Source organism: Vombatus ursinus, unplaced genomic scaffold, assembly GCF_900497805.2.
Source record: "Vombatus ursinus unplaced genomic scaffold, bare-nosed wombat genome assembly UNPS02014770.1, whole genome shotgun sequence".
Lineage (NCBI taxonomy): Eukaryota > Metazoa > Chordata > Mammalia > Diprotodontia > Vombatidae > Vombatus > Vombatus ursinus.
Window position 1 is genome coordinate 39,915,305 of NW_020954548.1, and position 20,630 is coordinate 39,935,934.

Here is a 20,630-nt window from a genome sequence, read left to right on the forward strand (position 1 = left end):
AGTCATTGTATTTATCCTTAGAGGGACAGCAACAATGACCCAGGTTAAAATGAGGCTCTTATCACTATGAAAGTTTTGAACAATGTTCCCAGCAGGGTTAGTCAGCACTAAAGGTTGGAAAAGGAGGCTGACATCTTTCTAATAAGAGTCCTTTGTTCTAAGGGCATACAAAAATACAGATTTAATGTATTTCCTCTCTGAGTGTCTGTTTATGGAAAAGATAAGCTAGTGAAAGACGTGCTTAGAAAGGTCAAAATCTTGTGGTCGCTTACAAAAGTTTTATTAGTTTGTTTGAACCCAATCCAGTCCTACCCTCTAATAAAAGATTATCTTATCAGCAGTTCATCAAATTGGCCCCCATAACCTGCCTGGTAGCATCTGCCATGGGGCCACTAGAAAGGAGTGGATGTTTGTAGATTCACCAGGTTTTTTTGCCAGAAAACCCTGAGTGGAAAGACTGAGAAATGGGCTTGCTAGATTCAGCACCCTACAGCTTTGCCTTGAAATAGCTTGGCATGCCAGAGGGAATCAAGGGGAGAAGAGGGCAGGAAAGACTTCTGGGAGAAAGCTGTAGCACTGGATCAAAAAGTAGGTCTGAGTTAAGAATCCTCTTCCATTTATCTCAGCAGGGCAGCTACCTGTAAGAAATATTAACAGATGTCAGCATTACATTGTGCAACTAGGACCTAAATGAGAAGGAAATAAAATGTTAACTGGGATTGGGAAGCATTAAAAGAAAATGCCCACCAACATTTTATATACTTTACTGGACTGGGGTTCCAGAGTGACTAAGTTCAGCCAGGCAGAGCTGGCAGAGGAGGCAGAAGTGGCTAGCATGAAGGTGAGAGAAGCAGGGACCCTCAGCATTGACAGCTAGGGAATATGAAAAGCTGAAGCAAAATATTCCTTCCTCAATCCAGAAAAAACCTGGGACCTGGTGACTGGCACAAAGTCCTCATGGTGGGGACTCAGGGGTTTATGGGTGATGGGGCCCTTCTGTTCATCCTGAGGGCTACAGAGAAAGAAGTTAAGAGCTACCAGCTCAGCGTTTTCCGAGAATAACCATACAATTATTCTCAAGACAAACAATAGCTCCATCTATCTTAGGGAGTAAACTCAAGTGTCTAGGAAAAGGTACTACAAGTTCTGCTTGAAGTGCTCCCTACTGGGTAGCACAAGGGCCATGGACGCCTTCAGCGTTGAGACTAAGTTACCTTGAGAACCAAACTTTTAAAAAGTTTTATCCTTCCTCTGGGCCACAGCACCCATTCACCTATCAAGGGAAGTAATGTAGTGGACATCTTATCCCTGGAAAGGTCCTCAGCCACGGTACTATGATAAATCACATATGAATAAGGCAAAGGAATTCGCACCATCTCCCTCTGCAATACACACAGATGCACATTCAATTCCTTCAGTGATGATTTTAAAAATACTTCTAGGAGAAAGAGGGGAAAATTGTTCTCAAAGCCTACTGTTTGTCCTTGACATTAAAGTGAGTCATAAGGTAAGAACTACAACTGAAGGCTTAGGGGTACTCCTTTAAGAGCCCACCTAGACTGATGACTCGGGGACCAGCTGAGCAGAGCTCTTAGGTCCAAGAACAAGTCCCTGGGTGAGCAGTTCAAAGGACTTTTTGTGCAGAGAGCTCAGTAGCCCCTTTCATACCCTTGATCTAATCCCAAAGAGGTGAAAGAAGTAGAGCACAAAGAGGGGCAGTATTTAAGCAAGTGTCATATAGCAAATCAATGACAGAGAGGAATCGAATTTCCCAGTTCTCACTTCAACTAGGATTCTCTTTTTTTTTTTTTTTCTGGCTAGTCAATGGGGTTAAGTGACTTGCCCAGGGTCACACAGCTAGTAAGTGTCAAGTGTCTGAGGCTGGATTTGAACTCAGGTCCTCCTGACTCCAAGACTGGAGCTTTATCCACTGCACCACCTAGCTGCCCCCTAGGGCTCTCTTTTTAAAGTAGGGAAACTGGTGTCCCTATAAACTGGGACTGACTGAGGTAATATGCAACTTGATTGTAGAGGCAGCACTGCACAGTGGATAGTGTTGGACTTGGTGTTAGGAAGAACTAGGCTCAAATCCGGTTTCTAGTGAAGGACTGAAGGTGCCAAAAGAGATATAAATTTTTGGTATGGCAAATAAGCAGATTTGTTTTACTCGACTAAACTTGCTTGTTTCAAGGACTGCGTTTTTATTTTTCATTTGGAGGGATAAGTTCAAGGGGAAAGCTAGTAATAAGGCTGTCCAAAAAAAAAGAAAGAAAGAAAAGGAAAAGGGTCATTGAAGGATGTTTTAAAATACACAGAAGAGAAATGATGAAGTGGAAAGAGACAAGCAGGACATATTTGGAAGTAACATGTTGAAGGTATTATAAACTTTTTTTAAAAAGCAAGTTGTACTTAATAACCATGCATGTTTTTGCAGATAATCTATTTCTGCTCTACTGTGAATTATGCAACTGTTCTTTTTGGGTATATTTATTAATTTAAGAATTTAAAAAAAAAAACCCTGCCCCTGACCAGGAGGCATTTGCTAGCCAGGTGACCACAAACGAGGCCCTTCATCTCTCCAGTTCTCAATTTCCTCATCTGTGAAAAGGTGTTAATAAATAATACCTGTACAAAATGGCATCAAACTCAAAAGAAAAATGGATCCTGATCCCTGCTGCTGTATACTTAGAAAACCACAACTTAACATTATCTATGTTGTATTATACGTTTATTGGTTTTGCTAAACATTTCTAATTACATTGTAATCTGGTTCTGGCTGAATTGGGGAGTTCTGCGTCCCAACAAGTCTGACACCTCTGCGTAGAATGTGTCTTCTCAGGGTTATCAGGAGACTTAAGTGAGAGAAGAGGCAGAACGCTCTTTGCAAACTTTAAAGCCCTATGTAAATGTCAGTGGTTACTATAATAATCCTCTATTTTTGTGAACTGACATACCTTGAGATAGCTGAGTATATGAAGAACTATATTAGTACTATAACTAACATTAAATTAAAATATTCTATTGATACAATGTTGATATAAGTTTGATAATAACTATAACTTGCAATGATATTAAATATATACAGACTTATATTGCTAACATTATATTAATTCTTAATGTTAATTTGTGGTGAGTGCAATGACCCTTCTGAGAAACCAAGAGGACAAATTTGAGGAAGGAAAAAAAGGACTCTAGATATTTAAGCTACAATGACTAATGAGCAGCCATGAAAGTGACTAAAGAAAAGGGCCATTCTTTATGAAACTCAATTGAAGCAGCCACTCACTCTTCCTAAGTACCCATCAGCTTGAATCCAAGGTTGAACAGAGAAATCAGTGGTTCCTAGCCAACAGGTGTTACAAAAAAGAGTCTGCAGGCTAAGAAATGTTTCCCCTTTTTCTGGCCACAACACATAAGTAAACTTGCCAATTCAAACAGGAAGGAAACTAGGTGTGCTACAGTAGAAAACAGGTTGTACTTGAGGGAAGGAGACCTGGGTTTAAGTCCTGGGCTTCAAACACTAGTCAAATGACTTTGGGCAAAACCATCTCCTCTCTGGGCCTCAGCTTCCTCATCTGTAAAGAGGAGATACTGATAATACTTCCTTTACCTAACCTACCTCACTTAAAGCACCTTGTAAACTAGAAGCTGCACAATTGTATGCTGCTATTACTATTGTTACTATTATCACTATGGCTCTTCCCCTGCTAGTACTCTACCAGTTCAACAAACTAGCTGACCATACTTTCTACCCCAAACACATTTTATAAACACACACACACACACACACACACACATTGTGACTCATGAAGATCTTATGAGCACCCTTAAGTGAACTTGGTGGCTTAAAAGACACAGAGAATTAGGGATAGAAGGCACTTTAGAAATAGAACCAGAGAATGTCAGCATTGGAAGGGACCTTTAGACATAGTCTAATCTGAAGTTCTCATCTTAGAGAGGAGGCAAATGAGAAGGGAAGTGACTTGCCCAAGGTCACATAGCTCATCTTTACCAGAACTGAGACTAGAAGCCAGGACTCTTGACACTCCCTCAGGGCTCTTTTCACTACTGTCCTATTGCCTCTTCTGTCAGGCCAACCAAACTCCCCCTTATCAACTCCCAACAACAAACTGCTAGAAACCAGTGTCACTCTCTCCTACCAATGAGATGGGCAGTCTGCTAAAAGTAGGCCCTGGGTGGGGTGAGAGAGCAGAGGTGTACCTCACCTAGAGTTTGGAAGTTTCAGTCCCCAACGACATCATGTATTCGTTGGCAGAAGTCAGCCAGCTCCCACCATCCACCACCAGGACTGTGCCTGTCACATAGGATGCTAACGGACTGGCCAAGTACAGTGCACTGTGGGCAATCTCAGTCTTGTTCCCCAATCTCTGGAGAGGGCTTCCCAAAATAATTCTCTCCCAGTTGGATCGACGGCCACCTGAAAAGAAAAACAGGAGAAAGAATTAGCTGAAGAATATGTGTAGGAAGGGGAAAAGGGAAAGAATAAAGGCACAATTCTCCACTCTGTCAATAATTCTATATCGAATCATGTCTAGGACAGGTACTAAATATTAAGGACTGAAAAATAATAATGTGATGGAATCAAAACAGGGTTATAACCCTTAGAAAAGTCAGACATCTGTCAGGAATTCTCTAGAAGCTAGTCTAGGACTATTTCATTGACTTCCAAAGAGTGACTTCCATGGAAGAGGTGTCACAAAAAAAAAAAAATACCATCAAGAACACTTATGACTAGAAAAGGAGGTAGGTAAGTCATGAAGCAAGAATAAGGGATAAGAGCCATGTGCTGCCCTCATATTCATGAAATATCAAAAGAATCAGAGAAAGGCCTCCAGCATGTTTGGTAGAGTGTATGTAGAGGACATGAGGAAAGACATAGCCAAAATCAAATATCACACAGAATGAGGTACAGAAAGGTGGTGACCTTCACCATCAGAGTTAGCATTCACATCAACAAGATTGGGTATTGAAGTACACTCAAAGGCTAGAGGGTAAAGAAAATACTCACCCGTATAGGGCCTGCAAACATTAAAGGGCTGTGGGCAACAGTAATTTTCCAGCTGAAAATCTCCAAAAAAATGGAAGAGCATATCACTAAGATCAGGGGTTCTTAAGCTTTTTTTATGTCATGGTCTCCTTAGCAGTTTGGTGAAGCCTCTGGGACCTCTTTTCACAATAATATTTTTAAAAATTCACAATTAGAGCCAACGCTAAATTTTATTTAGAGGCTATTGAAAAAAAGGTCTCAAGTTGAGGAAGTGGCAAAGTCAGTACTTGAACCCAGATCTCTGATTTTCCAGGGTTTTTAACTACACCATACTGCCTCTCAACAAGTGTGTGAAATCACAGGTAGGTAGGAGGAGTTTCAATAAAACTGGAGACGCTGTCCCATGGCCTTGCCTTACCAAGTCGACGCACTCCTTCAGTGCCACTGATGGGGCCCGGAGCCAGGCTATTAACTCGGATGTTGTGGTGACCCCACTCCACAGCCAAGTGCCTTGTCATTGCATCTGCAAAGGGATAAAAATATAGAGATGAAAAAAGTTTCAAGAACACCTCAACAGGTTCAAGGAATGGTCAAGGAAGGGGAAAGAGGGCTATATGTATCACAGCAAAAGGGAACTCAAGACAAAAGTCAGGGTGGGAAGCAAAGGCCTGTGTAGCTCTCACCCAGGGTAAAAGGAAGAATAGTATAAAGAAGAAAAAGAATAAGACTTGGTCGAAGGGGGTCAGGCCTGCCAAGTTCTTCAGGTTGCTGCATGATAAAGCAACCTTTTCTTTTAGAGGAAATCTTACAGAGTAGATAGAATTCTGGGACTGAAGTCAGGAAAATATGGGTTCAAATCCCACCTCTGACACTTATTAGCTGTGGAATTATAGGAAAGTCACTTAACCTCCCTGATCCTCAGTTTCTTCATTTGTAAAATGGGGATGATAATAGTTGCAGTTTCTACCTCAGACCACTGCTATAATGATCAAAGGAGATCACAGGAGATCATGTATTATACACACTCTGAAAATTTTAAAGCACTATAGGGGGTGTCCCAAAAGTTTTAACTTGAGGGTATTTAGCTTAAAACTGCAAATACACTTGTAGGACACCCTGCGTGAATTGTGATGATTGTTGGTATTGCTGTGGCTGTCAGAAATGAAGGAGCCAGGGAACACGGGACAAGAGGGAGGAAAAGCCTCATAAGGAGCGGGCCATACCCACGGCTGCCTTGGCAGTGCCTGCATGCACCTGGAGCGCCTGCCCTCGGTAGTCCAGGGTAGCAGTGATGTTAATGATTACCCCACCGTGGTCCTAAAACAGATAGGGGAAAGAAAGTGAGAAAAAAAGCCAGAAAAACCCCCAGGGACTCTAATGTGTCAAAGGTTGGCAAAAACCTACCTGGAAGTACTTCTCAAACATGACTTTGGAGACATTGAAGGTGCCAATTGTATCAATATCGATTACAGTTTTGTATGCATTGAAGGAAATGCTGCTGGCTGCACACAAAAAATTACCTGCCGCACCTAAAGGAGAAAAGTGGGGAAAGGGAGAGAGCAAATGCAAACAACCTCCTAAGCAGCCACTCTGGGAGAGCAAATATCCAGAACTCCATACTTTTCAGGTCCCTCTATGTTGTTTGGTGAGGCATCTTAAACACATGTCCAAAACAATTCATTCCCTTTCCCCCAAACGTCTCTTCTCGACTTCTTTGTTACTGTAGAAGGCCCTACATCTTCCCTATCTTCCCAGTACCCAGGTTCATAACCCAGGGGTCTTCCTCAACTCCTCACTCTCTCACCTCCCCGTATCCAATCAGTTACCAAGTCCCGTTATTTCTATCTTGGTAATAGCTCCTGAGCATGCACCTCACCTCTGCAGTACAGTAATACAGGCCCCCATCGCCTGGCACCTAGACTACTGCAACTGCCCAGTGGGGGGCACCACAAGTCTCTTCCTACTCCAGTCAATCCTTCACTTGGCTGTCAAAATGATCTTTCTTAACCTCAAATCTGACAATGTCACCTCCCCATTCAATGGATTCCAGTGGCTCCCTATTACCTCTAGGAATAATTATAAAATCCTTTGTTTGAGGGGGTAGCTAGGTGGCGCAGTGGACAGAGCACCGGCCCTGAAGTCAGGAGGACCTGAGTTCAAATCCGGCCTCAGACCAAACACTTGACACTAGCTGTGTGACCCTGGGTGAGTCACTTAACCCCAATTGCCTAAAAAAATTTTAATTTAAAAAAAATCCTTTGTTTGGCTTTTAATGTCCTTCACAACCTGTCTCCTCCCCCCCCCCCCCCCCAGTCTTCTTACAACTTAGTCCCCTCTGCAATCTAGTAACACTGATCTCCTGGTTCTTCCTTGAACAAGACACTCAACTCCCAACCCAGAATGTTTTTATTATCTGTCCCTCCTCATCTCTTCCTCAAATCTCAGTTAAAGTCTCACCTTATGGAAGAAGTCTTTCCTGGTCCCCTTTAATCTTAGTGCCTTCCCTCTGAGATTATCTCCAATCTATCCTGTATATATATATACCATATCCTGTATATATACTATACAGAGTGTCTTAAAAGTCTCAGTGCAGTTTTAAACTGCTAAAGCTTAACACTACACTCAGACTTTCGAGACACTCTGGATAGAGAGATTTAGCCAGCTAGAGAGAGAAGGAGATAAACTGATAATCTTATTTGTACATTTTTTTTTGCGTGTGTGTATTGTCTCCCCCATTAAACTGTGACCTCCTTGAGGGCAGGGATTGTTTTTTGCCTTTCTTTATATCCCCAGAGACTAGCTCAGTACCTGACATGCAGAAGACACTTAATAAACGCTTATTGACTTGACTTCACTTAGTCCCTACATCTCAAGAAAGCTAAAATGGAACTGGAGAAAATTCAAAGATGGACAAATGAAACCTCCATATGACCACAAACTAAAATGATTAGGGATTTTCACTCTGCAAAGACAAAGGCTAGGAGAAGTCTACAAAATAAAGAGACTAGGGTGAAGGAGTCTTGTAAAGTGGAAAGAATATTGGACTTAGAATCAGAAGGCCTAGGTTCAATTCTGCTTTAACCAACCTTGGGCAAGTCACTTAACCACTCTGGGGCTCAACATTTTCAGCTATAAAACGGGAGAATGGTATTTACGCTACCTACCTCACAAAGTTGTTTTGAGGAAAGTGCTTTGTAAATCTTAACTTGATAAAGCAATGTGAGCTAATATTAACAACAGTAAAAATAAACCTCAAAGAATTATATAAATAGGTCATTATTATCATTACAAGCACTCACTGACAGGGTAGCATAGCTTTTCTCCCACATGAGGGAGCATGGCATAGCATAGGGAGTAGGGGGTAGACCAGAGAGCTGAGAAAACAGTCTGTGCTCCCTACCCAGACCCATGAAGAGAATGCAAGCAGCCTGCCCAATGCCTTATCTACTCAACCCTGTCTCAGGAGATAATCAGATTCCAGAGAAAATCTGGGGGTTGTACAAGGCAGGTCTGGGGCTCTGGTTACATCGACAAGCCATTTGTTCACTAGACAAACATATTTAATGAATATTAAATTCTTACTCAGTGAGCTCCAGTGGCTCTCACTGCTTCTAAGATAAAATAGGAGCCTTCTATATTTGGTTTTTAAAGCCCTTCGCAACCTGACCCCAAGCTTTCTGTCCAGTCTCATTATATATTCTTCCCCTTCCTGTACACAATTCAGCTCAAGTGGCCTTTTCTCTGTTCCTCACACAGGACACTCTATCTACCAGCTCCAGGCCTTCACACTAACCATACCTCATGCCTGGAACACATTCCCTCTATCCCTTCTGGACGGAAGTCTTCTAGACTTTCAAAGCCCAACTTAGGCATGACCTCTCAATGAACACGTCCCTAAACCTGACAGCTTCAAGTGATCAATCTTCCCCCTTCCCTGGTCTTATACTTACCACAGTCTAATTTTTATTGCAATTCTTTGTGAACATCTTATTGAAAGCCCTTTAAGGAAAGAAGGCAGGAATAAAAACTGACTCCCCAACCTACCAGAGCAGTATGAATGCCAGTCTACGTGTGAGGAGTAAAGAGCCAATTTCCCCAGAAAGTCTACAGTGCCCCATGAAGACAGCCAGAGAAATGCTCTCACTTTCCTTGTCACCCATCACAGTCATTCAGGTACCATCTGGTCCAACTGCCTGGCTCTTTAGGCCCATTCCAGATTAATGGGATTCAATGGAAAGAACACTCATTTAGAGTCAGAAGCTGTGGGCTCTAATGTGCAGTTACCTGGGTGACTTGGAAAATTCACTTAATCTATCTGAGAATCAGTTTTCTTATCTGCAAAATCTATAAAATTACAGGATTAGATTACTTCTAAGGTCTCACTCTAAATCCTATCACTTTATGACTCTTTTTCCTTTGAATAAAGATATACTGAACCCAGTATATTTCATTCATTCAATAAAGCATTTTTGCTATATGCATAGTTTTGTGCAAGGTGCTGGGGATACAAAGACAAAATGAAAAACAGTCCCTCCCCTCAAAGAGCTCAGATTCTACTGGGAAAGCACGACATTTACACAGATAAGTACCAAATAAATTGATAAGGCATCATATAACAATTTGGATTAATATAATTTGAATTATTGCTGTTACTTCTACTAATGGTAATTATAATAACCATCAAATCTCTTCCTTCAAGGAGATAAAATCATGTTTTAAGGTATATATGTATACACACATATACACACACTCCCAACAGGGCAATTATCAATACTGGCATCTGTGTATCCTATTTGTACTGGGTACAATCCTGCAAATGTTTACACTCCCATAGAAAATGGACCTATAGATTCAGGTCCAGGGACCAGGAAGAATTCTCATCTCTGGGTGAAGCCAATACAAAATAAAAAGAAACCAAAATAGGAAAAGTTGCTGTTAAGATGATGCCTATTATTAGATTAATAAATCACTTCCTAGAGAATAAAGTTGCTTGTAACATCTTTCTTGCATCCTTGAACAAAGTAAGAAAATGTGGGTCTTCTTTCTGGGTGACCTTAAGCAATCAGTTCAGTAAGCACATATTAAGAATGAAAATCAAGTACTTAAAAATACTGAGAGGCAGCATGGTTCTGTGGATGGAAGAATGGCCTCAGAGTCCCAGCTGAGCTCAAGTCCTAACCTAACACACACTGGCTATTTGACACTGAACAAATAACTTAATCTCTTAGTGCCTAGAGGTAACTTTCCAAGAGAGAGATTTTTTTTTCTTTTTTTTGGGCTAGGCAATGGGGTTAAGTGACTTGCCCAGGGTCACACAGCTAGTAACTGTTACGTGTCTGAGGCTGGATTTGAACTCAGGTCCTTCTGAATCCAGGGCCAGTGATCTATCCACTGCACCACCTAGCTGCCCCAAAGAGAAGGATTCTTAACCTGGGATCTACAGACACCCAAAGGATCTGTATTTTGATTTTAGGGGGTTTATGCAATAGAATGGGGAAAAATTACATCTTCATTTTACTAACTTTTGTTTACCTTTGTAATCCTACGCATTTTATGCATTTAAAAACAATATTCTGAGAAGTCCAAAGGTTTCAACTGTTAAAAGGATCCATCACACACAAAAAAGTTAAAAACCTCTGCTCTAAGATAATAAGTTACAGAATTGCTACTGATAGCCCCAAGCAGAAAGAGTTTCCTACACCAATGAAATCACAGGTCCAATAAAAACAAAATGCTTCCTGGCCAAGGGTCAATCCCCTATGATAGTTTCCCTGCCCCCAAAAGTAGAACACAAATGGTCTTTGGAGAGCAAGGGCAGGATGTTGGGCCAGAAGCCTTTTGCCCAAGTAAAACTCTACATGAGGTTAAAATAAAACCTTGATAAGAGAACTTGCCAAGTTTTTCCCTTCACTGACAGCTGTGGACTCTTTAGGCATCCCAACAGGACTTCTCTCTCCTAAATATTTTCAAGTTCTTAGGATCCTTCCCATGGGCCCTTATCCTGCCTTATTTGGGAGCAGCCTCGTCTTGGCCTCAGCCTTCCATGCTGCAGACTAGCCCAGGTGAGCAGTTTGGCATACCCATATCAGACACACCCTCCCTTGATTTAGAACCAATCTTGTCCAGGTGGCTTTTCTGCTGGGCCACAGATGCTATGCAAAGTTCAGGAGATAACTAAGGAGAAGGAATAAAAGGCCTAGGCCTTCCCCTCTTAAGACTGCCTTGTATCCACTTTGTACACCTGTGTGCACTCATTTGTTCACATGTTGTCTCCCCCGCTAGACTGTGAGCTCCTTGAGGGCAGGGCCTGAATCCAAGTTTTACAAAACATATCCTTTTATTAAGGGGATTTGTTCTGTGAAGTTTGGATTCAGTCAAAGGGCAGCACTTTAGGACCTAGAGGGCTACATGTGGCCTTAAGGGCAAAGGTTCCCCACCCCTGAGTCCCAGAAGGCTCACATAGAAACAAACTTCTTTAACAATTACAAGTATGAAAGGAAAGGACTGCCTCAGGAGGTTATGGGTTTCTTATCACTGAAAGTTTTCAAATAGAGACTGAATAACCATGTGCAGGGAGTTGGGGTGGGAGATCTTAAAAGGGATTCTTATATAGGTATAATTTGGACTAGCTACCCTGTAAGGAAGAGTGGTACAGTGGAAAGATTGTTAGCTTCGAAGTCAAAAGACCTAAAGTTCAAATCTTGACTTTGCTATTTGATACCTGTGTGACTTTGGACCTCAGTTTCCCTACTCTGTAAAATGAAAGATCTGGACTAGATAATCTCTTAGATCTCGTCTTGGTTCTAAATGCAATAATCCTTACATTTCATATGCTGTTTCATCCCTTATGAAGCCATGTGCTAAAGAGGATGTGCTCCTTCAGTTCATTCCACTGAGGATTGAGGCCCTTTGTTCTCCCTCTGGGGGAACTCACCATTGATGAGAATGTCAATCTTGCCAAACATCTTCAGAGCCTTATCGACTGCGGCAGTAATGGTCTGAGGCTGCCGGACATCCAGAGACAGGGCAAGGCACTGCTGACCAGTAGCAGCAATCAGTTTCTTGGCTGCCTGCACCAGGAGACAACACAAGCTATCTGGGCACTGGCCTATCATTTCTACTTCCACTATAATGTACCAGCAGTGACACCCAGAAGAGGGAGCTTGGAAGAGCAAAAAGAACGAGCACCAAAAGACTTGCTTTCACGTCACGGCTCCGCCACTTACTAATAGTCCCTCACTATTCTAAACCTGTTTCGTCATCTGAAAAACAAGATAATAAAAATAGCCTAGCAATACCTGATTAACTCACAGGTTTTAGGCAATGTATGTAAAGCTCTACATAAACCAGAATCTCCATTCCATGAAGAAATTCATGGAAGAACAAGAGCGGGAGATTAGCAAAGAAAACCTTGAGTCTCCGCTGGCTCTGCTGGTAACCTAAAGGAGGTTACGCCAAGCTCCCTTTCGTTTTCCTTACAATAAAATAAGTTTGATAGCACCCAGGACATTGGCTCTATGGAAGAAGTTTTCCCTTTCCAGGTGCTATGGATAAGAAAAAAAATAACCCACCTCTATCGTCTTCCACCCACAGGACTTCAACACATACCCTACAACTATCACAAAAAGCATACCAGTAACTCAATAAAAAACCAAGGGAGGCAGCCAGGTGCATTGGTGAAAAAACACTGAATTTGGAATCCAAGAGACTGAGTTTTAATCCATTTTTAGACATTCAATAGTTATGTTGCTGGGCGTAAGTCACTTGACTTCTACAAGCCCCAATTTTCTCATCTGTAAAATGGCAGGAATGTTTATACTATCTACCTGACAGGGCTATAAAGATGAAAATGTTTTGTAAACTTTAGAATAAGTTAGTAACACTAAGGGGAACATCTGGAAAGGAAGAACCCAAGGATAAGCAGCAAGGTTTGAAATCACGTCTTGAAACTCCACAATAAAGAGGAAACAGCCAGGTGGTGCCACCGTCACACTCTCATCCCTGAACCTCTAGAGGTCACTTGCTAATCCACAGTCCAGGAACAGAGTGCTACTATATCTACAATGAGCCATGGAGAAATAGGTACTAATCAATAAGGAGAATGAAGAAAGAAAAGTCCCAATTGTCAGGGAGATCCCACTTACATCAGACACCCTTTGCTGGTTTCTGCTAGCAATGACCGTCTGGCAGCCGTGCCTGTAAAACACAAACAGTTTAAGTCAACAAACACCAGGTAAGGGGCAGAGTGGGGAGATACCAAAAGGATAAGATTAAAGAGTAAAGAGAAGGAAACAAAACATAATCAGGCATTCCTCCCTTCTTATTACTTATCTGAGAGGGCAGACTGGATAGTGTTCTTTCCTACAAAAGGACCTATTGAATTAAAAGCAAAGGGCAGGGTAAAAGCAAAAAAGCAAGGAGGGTAGGATGGGAAAGGGGCTGGGGCCTGCGTAAGGGTCAAGTGGGCTAACAGCCAAAGAGTAGTACTGGGTTAGGATTAGTTCCCTGCATCTGAAATCCTCAGTTAAATGTCCACCTTATGTGGGCTGTCCTGGTCAATACAAAGATCCATTCTCCCCAGAACACAATATTGAGCACTTTAGTGATACAGACCCCTCTCTGCTCCATCCTCCACAAGGACCACTAATTTAGAGCTGGAAGGCACCTTAGAAATTTGCATTACACCTTATTTAAACATTGTGCCCACAATGCCACCCCAATTCCTTGCCACATTGGGATGGTAATACAGGAGATCCTCATAGCATTCTCTTAGGTATTCAACATATCCTACTTATTTTATAATTATTTATATGTATTTTGTATCACCCTACAGACAGTAAACTCTTTGAGGAGAAGGACTATGACATTCATCTTTGGATACCCCAGCACCTAGAGTAATTATTTGCACATAATAGGTGCTTTACAAACACTTATGAAATCAAATTCAATTCCTCTGATCCACACATATGCCTACCAAAAACTCATTGTTCCTCATTGTTCTGAGCTCCACACCTCTGAGCACCATCTTCTTAACTATTAAATCTCTTGTTCTGTTGGCTTGACTCCCCTGTGAAAGCCACAGAATCCTAGAATTGAAAGGGAGTTGGTAGATTAGATGGTCTAATTCAATAAGTCAATCCTCTATACCAGAAGTTTCCAAACTTTCTCAGTGCCTTTATTGTCTCAGTAATATGCACTCATATTACTCATTTCAAACCATCCATACCAGGGCTGGGCAAGCCATGCCACAAGCACACTGAATTTGGGGGTACAGGGATCTCTTCTTTTATCTCCCTGCCTCCACATGGTCCAGCTTCTTCTCTGAATTCCTTGCTTTTTGCACCTAACAGTTACCTGCACCAAAGGTACTAAAAAAAGTTTGCTTAATCAAATTTTTTGTTTCTCTTTTCTTTGAAAGTACTTCTGTGTCTCTCTACTCATCTTAACATGATCTATTTTGCACCAGTTTTGAAGACAGGTGTCATATGCTCCTAGTAGGTTGCAAGTTACATGAGGCCAGGGACCAAGTCATATTAATCTCTATCTGTCCCCAGCCCCCATTCTTCTGCACTCAGTAGATATCTAAATATTTGTTCAATTTCTTATCCTTTTGCATGCCTCGGGCCTACCAAACACCAATACTAGGACAACTCCCAGGGCCTGTTAGAGGTAAACAAAATGTTGAGCCCTGGCCAGGCTTCACCAATACCACCACAGATTATTTACACCAAAGACTCAACACATATAGGTGGGTCCTCTTTGCCTTTGCAGAAACCATCCCCAAGGCCTGGAAACCACTCCTTCCTCACATCTGCCTCAGAATCCCAAGTTTCCTTCCAGGCTTCTCATGTTATACCTCCTCCAGGAAATCTTTCTTGATCCCCAAAGCTGATAGTTCTGTCTCCTTCCTCAAATGATCAGGCACATACTTATCTATTTATATGTGATATCCTCTCCAATAGAAGGTAAGCTTCTTTAGGGCAGGGGCTGCTTTTTATCATCTTTGTATTCCCAGCACTTTGTGTAATACCTTGTACATAGAAGGTGCTTAATAAATGTTTGCCGTATGTGAGATACAAAGCTGCATCCACACTGTGTATAATACAGTGGTAACATCTAGGGGACTTGGCAGGTCCAGAAGTTATAAATCTCTCTTCCCTCTTCACAAGTTCACTGAGATGTCCTTCCTGCCCCAAAGATACCATGTGGTCTTTAGCCTTGACAACCTGCAATCTTTGGCCAGTTGACTACCACTAGGCCATCAGCCATAGTCTTGACTCTTGTCCTGCCACTGGGCTTTGATGACTCTGGAGGAAAGAGTGAGGCTGATGACTTTGCACAGCTCTGCCTCACTTAAACCCAATTCACTCCCAAGTCAAGACATTGAAAACAAAGGATGAACAACAACACAACAATACCAGTTCAGAGAACATTTGCACATCAAACTTTTTTCATTCATTATTCCATTTAATCTCCTCAAGAAGCCTGTAAGGTAAGTAGGGCAGGGACCATTATACCTATCTTACACTCAGTTCAACTTAACAAACATTTATTAAGCACCCTTTATGTGCAGAGAACCATGCTACAAACTAGCAAATAGACAAAAATGACTAAGACACTTTGCGGTCATAGAGTTTACAATATAGTAAGGAGATATAACACACATAAAACACTAGAATATAATATAAACCACAATCAACACTTGAAAGAGGAAGTCCTATATGAGGCCTAAGAGAAGAAAGCTCATTTACCAACAATGTGACAGGGGGAATAAGAGCAGGCAAAGCTTCTTGGAGGAGCACTGGCATTTCAGCTGGCCTGGAAAGGACTGCTAGGGAATTCAACCTGCAAGGGGTCAGGAAGGGAATTCTAAGCCTAGGGAACAGCATGAGCAAAGGCACAGAGTCAGAAAGCACAAGGTGAATACAGGAGAGAAAGAGTCATCCAATTATAAAGGAAAAGTAAATGGCAGGAGGTAAAGCTGGAATGATAGGATGGTGACAGACTGAACAGAGCCTTAATGCCAGCAAAGGACTATGAATTTTTCCAGGGAAGCAATATGAAGTCACTGAAGAATTGGTAACAGAGTGGCATGATCAGCTAGATGCATGAAGATGATTACTCTGGCATGAAGGATGTCAAGAGGGAGAAAGAAAAGGGCATGAAGCCCTGTTAGGAGGCTATTATAGTAATGCCTTTTGGTAGGAATGAAGGCTTATCTTTGGATAATGGCAGTGGGAAGGGAGAATGGAGCAAATGTAGAGATTCTGCAGAACTAGAATTAAGGAGATCTGGTAACTGACATGATTTGAGAAGGGTAATGGCTGGGGAAGACCAGAGTTTGTAGGCATAGGTAAGCCTCTGCAGAGGGATGGACAATTTGGTGAAAGAGTAAAAAGCAGCCACCAAACCGTCCAGTCCTGGGTGAGCAAAGTCTGTCAAGATAGAGGAGGTGGGAAGCTAATGAACAGAGACATACCGCATGAAAATTTCTGCAATTCGGAACCCAATTCCTGAGCCTCCTCCAGTGATAAAGGCCACTTTGTCACTGTGGAGAAAAGAAAATCCCTTCAAAAAATGTTACAGAAAATTACATTTTGTAGTTGTTATATGCTTAAAAGAAAAGCAAGTGATTATGCAAATCTGTTAGAAGAGAGCTTTTAATTTTTTTCCAATGGGGATGGGAGGGGATGGAGAGGAGAGGAATAGCAATAGAGTAGAAAAGGAAGGAAGGAAGTTGGGAAGAAAATAAGGAAGGAAGAGAGGTTCACTGATTATCTTATTAAAAAATGCACAAAAGGCCAGAAAGAATCACAGACCAACAGAATAGCTTTGAAAGATACATGCTGAATTTATTATACATTTTAAAAGAACTGCAAGCTGCCCTTAATAGAGAACCATGGTGTCATGTACCACCTCCTTTTCCTTTTCTACTATGCGTAAGGAAATTTCCATTTTATTTAGTGTTAAGTTCTGAATAATTAAAAAGAAAAGATTTTAAAAAGAAGAAAAGCAAGATCTCCATAATGGAGATTTGTAGTTTCACGTACAATCTCCTACAATGTATACATATGGAAATGTGCATTTTGTGGGTGATTGTTAAATTCTGAATGAAAATAAAATGAAAATCTAAAAATAATAAAAATTTTAAATGTTCCTTAAGCCCTCTGAATAATAAAAATATTTCACAAGATCTATGATTTCATCAGAATATAGCCTCTCTCCACCAATACAGATTTCATCCCTGTCCTCTAGTCACCCACCTTAGTAGATGGGAACCAAAAAGAAACAAAGGTGGCCAACTTTCCGATGATGAGCCTTTCTGAACTTAGGCTGGTCTTTGGATGACAGAGATATAGCCCCTCACTTGTCCTATACTTGATGTGTCATGAAACAGCAGGAAAAAATAATGCCTCTAGACTTAAAGAAACTGGGTTCAAATTCCACCTCTTGACAATTACCATGCGACCTGGAGCAGGTCATTTCACTTCTCTGGAATTCAGTTTCCTGATCTGTAGAATGAAGACTTAGACCAGAAAGCTCTTCCAGCTCTAGTTCTATGATTCAATGATCCTTCTAAGCTTGGCAGGGCCTGCCAGTAAATGGCAAAGTAAAGATGTTTCCTGGCCCACCATAATCAGTTAGTACTTATATATCAGTTTAAGGTTTGCAAAGCACTTTACAAATACTATTTTCATCTGATCCTCACAGCAGCCCTGGGAGATGGATGCTATTATTAGAAACTGAGGCAGAGGTCAAGTGACTTGCCCAGGGTCACACAACTAGTAAGTGTCTGAGGCAGCATTCTATCCACTGTACCACCTTCTTTCACCCAAGGGTAAAATCCTTTACACTAAGGACATCTAATGAATCACTACCTTACAGTCCCTCATTGATTGATTTTCAGTAAAATAAAAAAATCAGTGTTTCTAGTTTCAATGGCTATAGGGATTCATTCTTTCTATATGCCTCCCTAGAGGCACAGTATAAGAGTCTCAATCTATAAGTATGAAGTTCTACCTCCAGACCTCAAGCCAGAAGCCCTTCTCATTTTTTGTCTGTAGTGATTTTATTTTTTAGTAGTTTAATTTTTTCCAGTTACATGTAAAGACAAATTTTAACATTCATTTCTTTTGAAATTTTGAGTTCCAAATTTTCTCCCTCCCTAAAACGGAAAGAAATTTGAGATAGATTATATATATGCAATCACGTAAAACATATTTCCATATTAGTCATGTTGTGAAAGAAACATACCAAAAGAAAAAAAAAACACGAAACAAATAAAGTGAAAATAGTATGCTTCTATCTGCATTTGGACTCTATCAGTTCTTTCTGCCAGAAGCCCTTCTACAACGGACCCCAGTAAGGGGGCAATCCTAAGAGGTCATTCATTCTTTCCCAGTCGTAGCCATTTCTCAACACCCCCAATTCTTGGGCTGGGGGTATGGATTGTCAGGAGGGCTCACCGAAGGATATCTGGGCTGAAGAGGTAGCTATAACTTCGGAGACAGTCATCAGTGGCAACGTCGGGGGGTGGACGATGAGACATGGCACCGTGCCGCTGGTCACTTAGAAGCTGGGACACTGCAACACCTGGTAACGGGAATAGGCTCAGTACCTCCCTGAGAGGGCAGCGTCTGCCCCAACCCTGCTGTTCCGTATTTCTTGCCAGATTCCAGAGATGGGAAGGTGTGGAATTAGAGGGGGTGGGAGGAAGGAGAAAGCCCAGGGGAGGGGCCAGTAGTTGGGCATCCCAGGGAAAAGCAGCACTGTCCACACCACACCCCTTCCAGAGAAGGGTTCCCAGATAGGGGAGAGGAGCTAGAGGGCACGAAGGTGTGTGTTGGGAGGGGTCTCTTCCCAGAAGTCCAGGGGCTTCTTGAGTCCCCTGGGGATTCCAGGGCGGAGCGGCCGGGGAGGGTGGGGCTATCTCAGGGCACATCAGGTGGATCTTGGTCGGGCATGGGGCAGGTGGAATGGCTCCTCTGCTCCCTGGGCTGGTAGGAGGGGCACTGTGGTGCAAAAAAAGGGAGACCCGAGCCGGGAAGCCTCCGCCACCGCCGAGAATGCCCTCTGGAAGACCGAGAGATCGGGGAACCTGGTAAAGAGCCTCGAGTCACACCGCACGCGCCCACCTTCTTTCCCTCTTCACAGAACGAGTCCAACGCAGCAGAACTGGGCGTGGCTACCGCTGACTCCTCCCCCTCCCCCTTCCTCTAAGTGTCGGGAAAGCCGAGTGAGGCTCTGGGAGTTGAAGTCTTCCAGGGCCGGAAGAGAAAAGGGCGCAGGCGCAGTGTGATGCCGGTGTGTCAGGAACCTTTGGAGTTCCTGGGACTGCGCACGTGCCGAACCAGCGCAACAAATCCCAGGTAGAGGCGAGTATGGTGGAGACTGTACCCTTCGTCTTGTGGTGGCTGGTAGCATCACCGTGGATTAATGCTCAGACAAGTTTACAAATTTACAGATTTACAAATCTGTAAAAAATGTAACAAAGTTTACACATTTACAGATGACCAGAAGCTGTAAGGAACAGCTGACGAACTGGACAACTGGCTCCCTGGGTGACCCTTGACCAGTCCCTTGCCCATTATGGGCCTTGGCTTCATAAGATCAGAGATCCTAAGCTGGAAGGGACCTCAGAGCCCAACCCTCTTATGTGATGGATGAGCAATCTGAGGCCTAGAGAGGGCAAAGAGGTCACAAAGAGTCCTAGAGATGGAGTTTGACCCTTGTGTAACCTTGTGAAAATTACTTAAACTCCCTGGACCTCAGTTTCCTCAACAGTAAAATGGGGAGGGAGGTGTATTAAATGGCCCCTAAGGACTCTTCCTGCCCTAAATCTATGACCTAGTAAACCTAAAACAGGATCTAAAAGTATTCCAATATGCTAGAGCAATGAGCTTGTGAACTGAATAATATTAACTTTTCATAGAAATTTGTCTTTCTTCAACAAATATTTGTCAAGTGCCTCCAGTGACATACAAAGCCCCCGGTCGGGGGGCATTCCTACGTTCCAGGATTTTGTATTGTACTGAAAAAGATCAAGAAAGTTTAGTGAAGGAGGTGGCACCTAATCTGAATCCTACAGAAGGTAAAGATTCTAAGAGTTTGAAATGAAGAAGTGTCCTCTAGGCATGGGAGAGGAGCGGGGGAAGGGAGGACAGTTTGCTAAAATGCTCAGAGGCAGAAAATAGAATCCCTAGTTGAGAAACCAGTTAGCTACTGGTCGGGTTTGGCAATAGCCTCCTAAGTGGTCTCCTTTCCTCGAGCCTCTCCTTCCAATTTTCCCTGCACACACTGTCACATATTCACCTAGTATTTCAGTCTCTTGTTCAAAATCCATCAATGGCTCCTTATTGTTTTGATTTTTAATTTCCCGCAATACTTAGCACAGTGCCTGCACATAGTATCACTAATTAAATGTTTGTTGTATTGCAAAGTCTAAACTCCATAACCACCTTATATTTTAAGACCCTCCACCATCTTAACCTTTCAGGACTCATCTCCCACACTAACCTTACACTTCAGACAATTTATACAACTTAGCATTCCTCAGAAATCCTCCACTCTTCCTGCTCCTGTCTGGGCCTTCCTTGATGCCGTTTCCCCTGCCTGGAATAAC

The 20,630-nt window shown here is 42.3% G+C and overlaps 1 protein-coding gene across 3 annotated transcripts; it reads right to left on the reverse strand.

Annotated features, from left to right (window-relative positions):
- Positions 1-264: 264 nt before the first annotated feature.
- On the reverse strand, positions 265-19,217 carry DECR2 (2,4-dienoyl-CoA reductase 2). Of its 3 annotated transcripts, none has more exons than XM_027862961.1 (10): positions 19,144-19,217; positions 18,475-18,601; positions 16,488-16,556; positions 13,153-13,204; positions 11,943-12,078; positions 6,413-6,537; positions 6,232-6,325; positions 5,427-5,531; positions 4,227-4,438; positions 265-638 (listed from the first exon to the last, which is right to left on the reverse strand). In XM_027862961.1, the coding sequence occupies exons 2-9, from the start codon at positions 18,555-18,557 to the stop codon at positions 4,227-4,229; spliced, it is 876 nt and encodes a 291-aa protein (XP_027718762.1). In that variant the 5' UTR covers positions 18,558-18,601; positions 19,144-19,217; the 3' UTR covers positions 265-638. The 3 variants fall into 3 exon arrangements, with proteins under 3 accessions (XP_027718762.1, XP_027718763.1, XP_027718761.1); XM_027862962.1 differs by lacking the exon at positions 19,144-19,217 and adding an exon at positions 19,107-19,118; XM_027862960.1 differs by lacking the exon at positions 19,144-19,217 and having other exon boundaries at positions 18,475-19,084.
- Between the last annotated feature and the right edge of the window lie 1,413 nt (positions 19,218-20,630).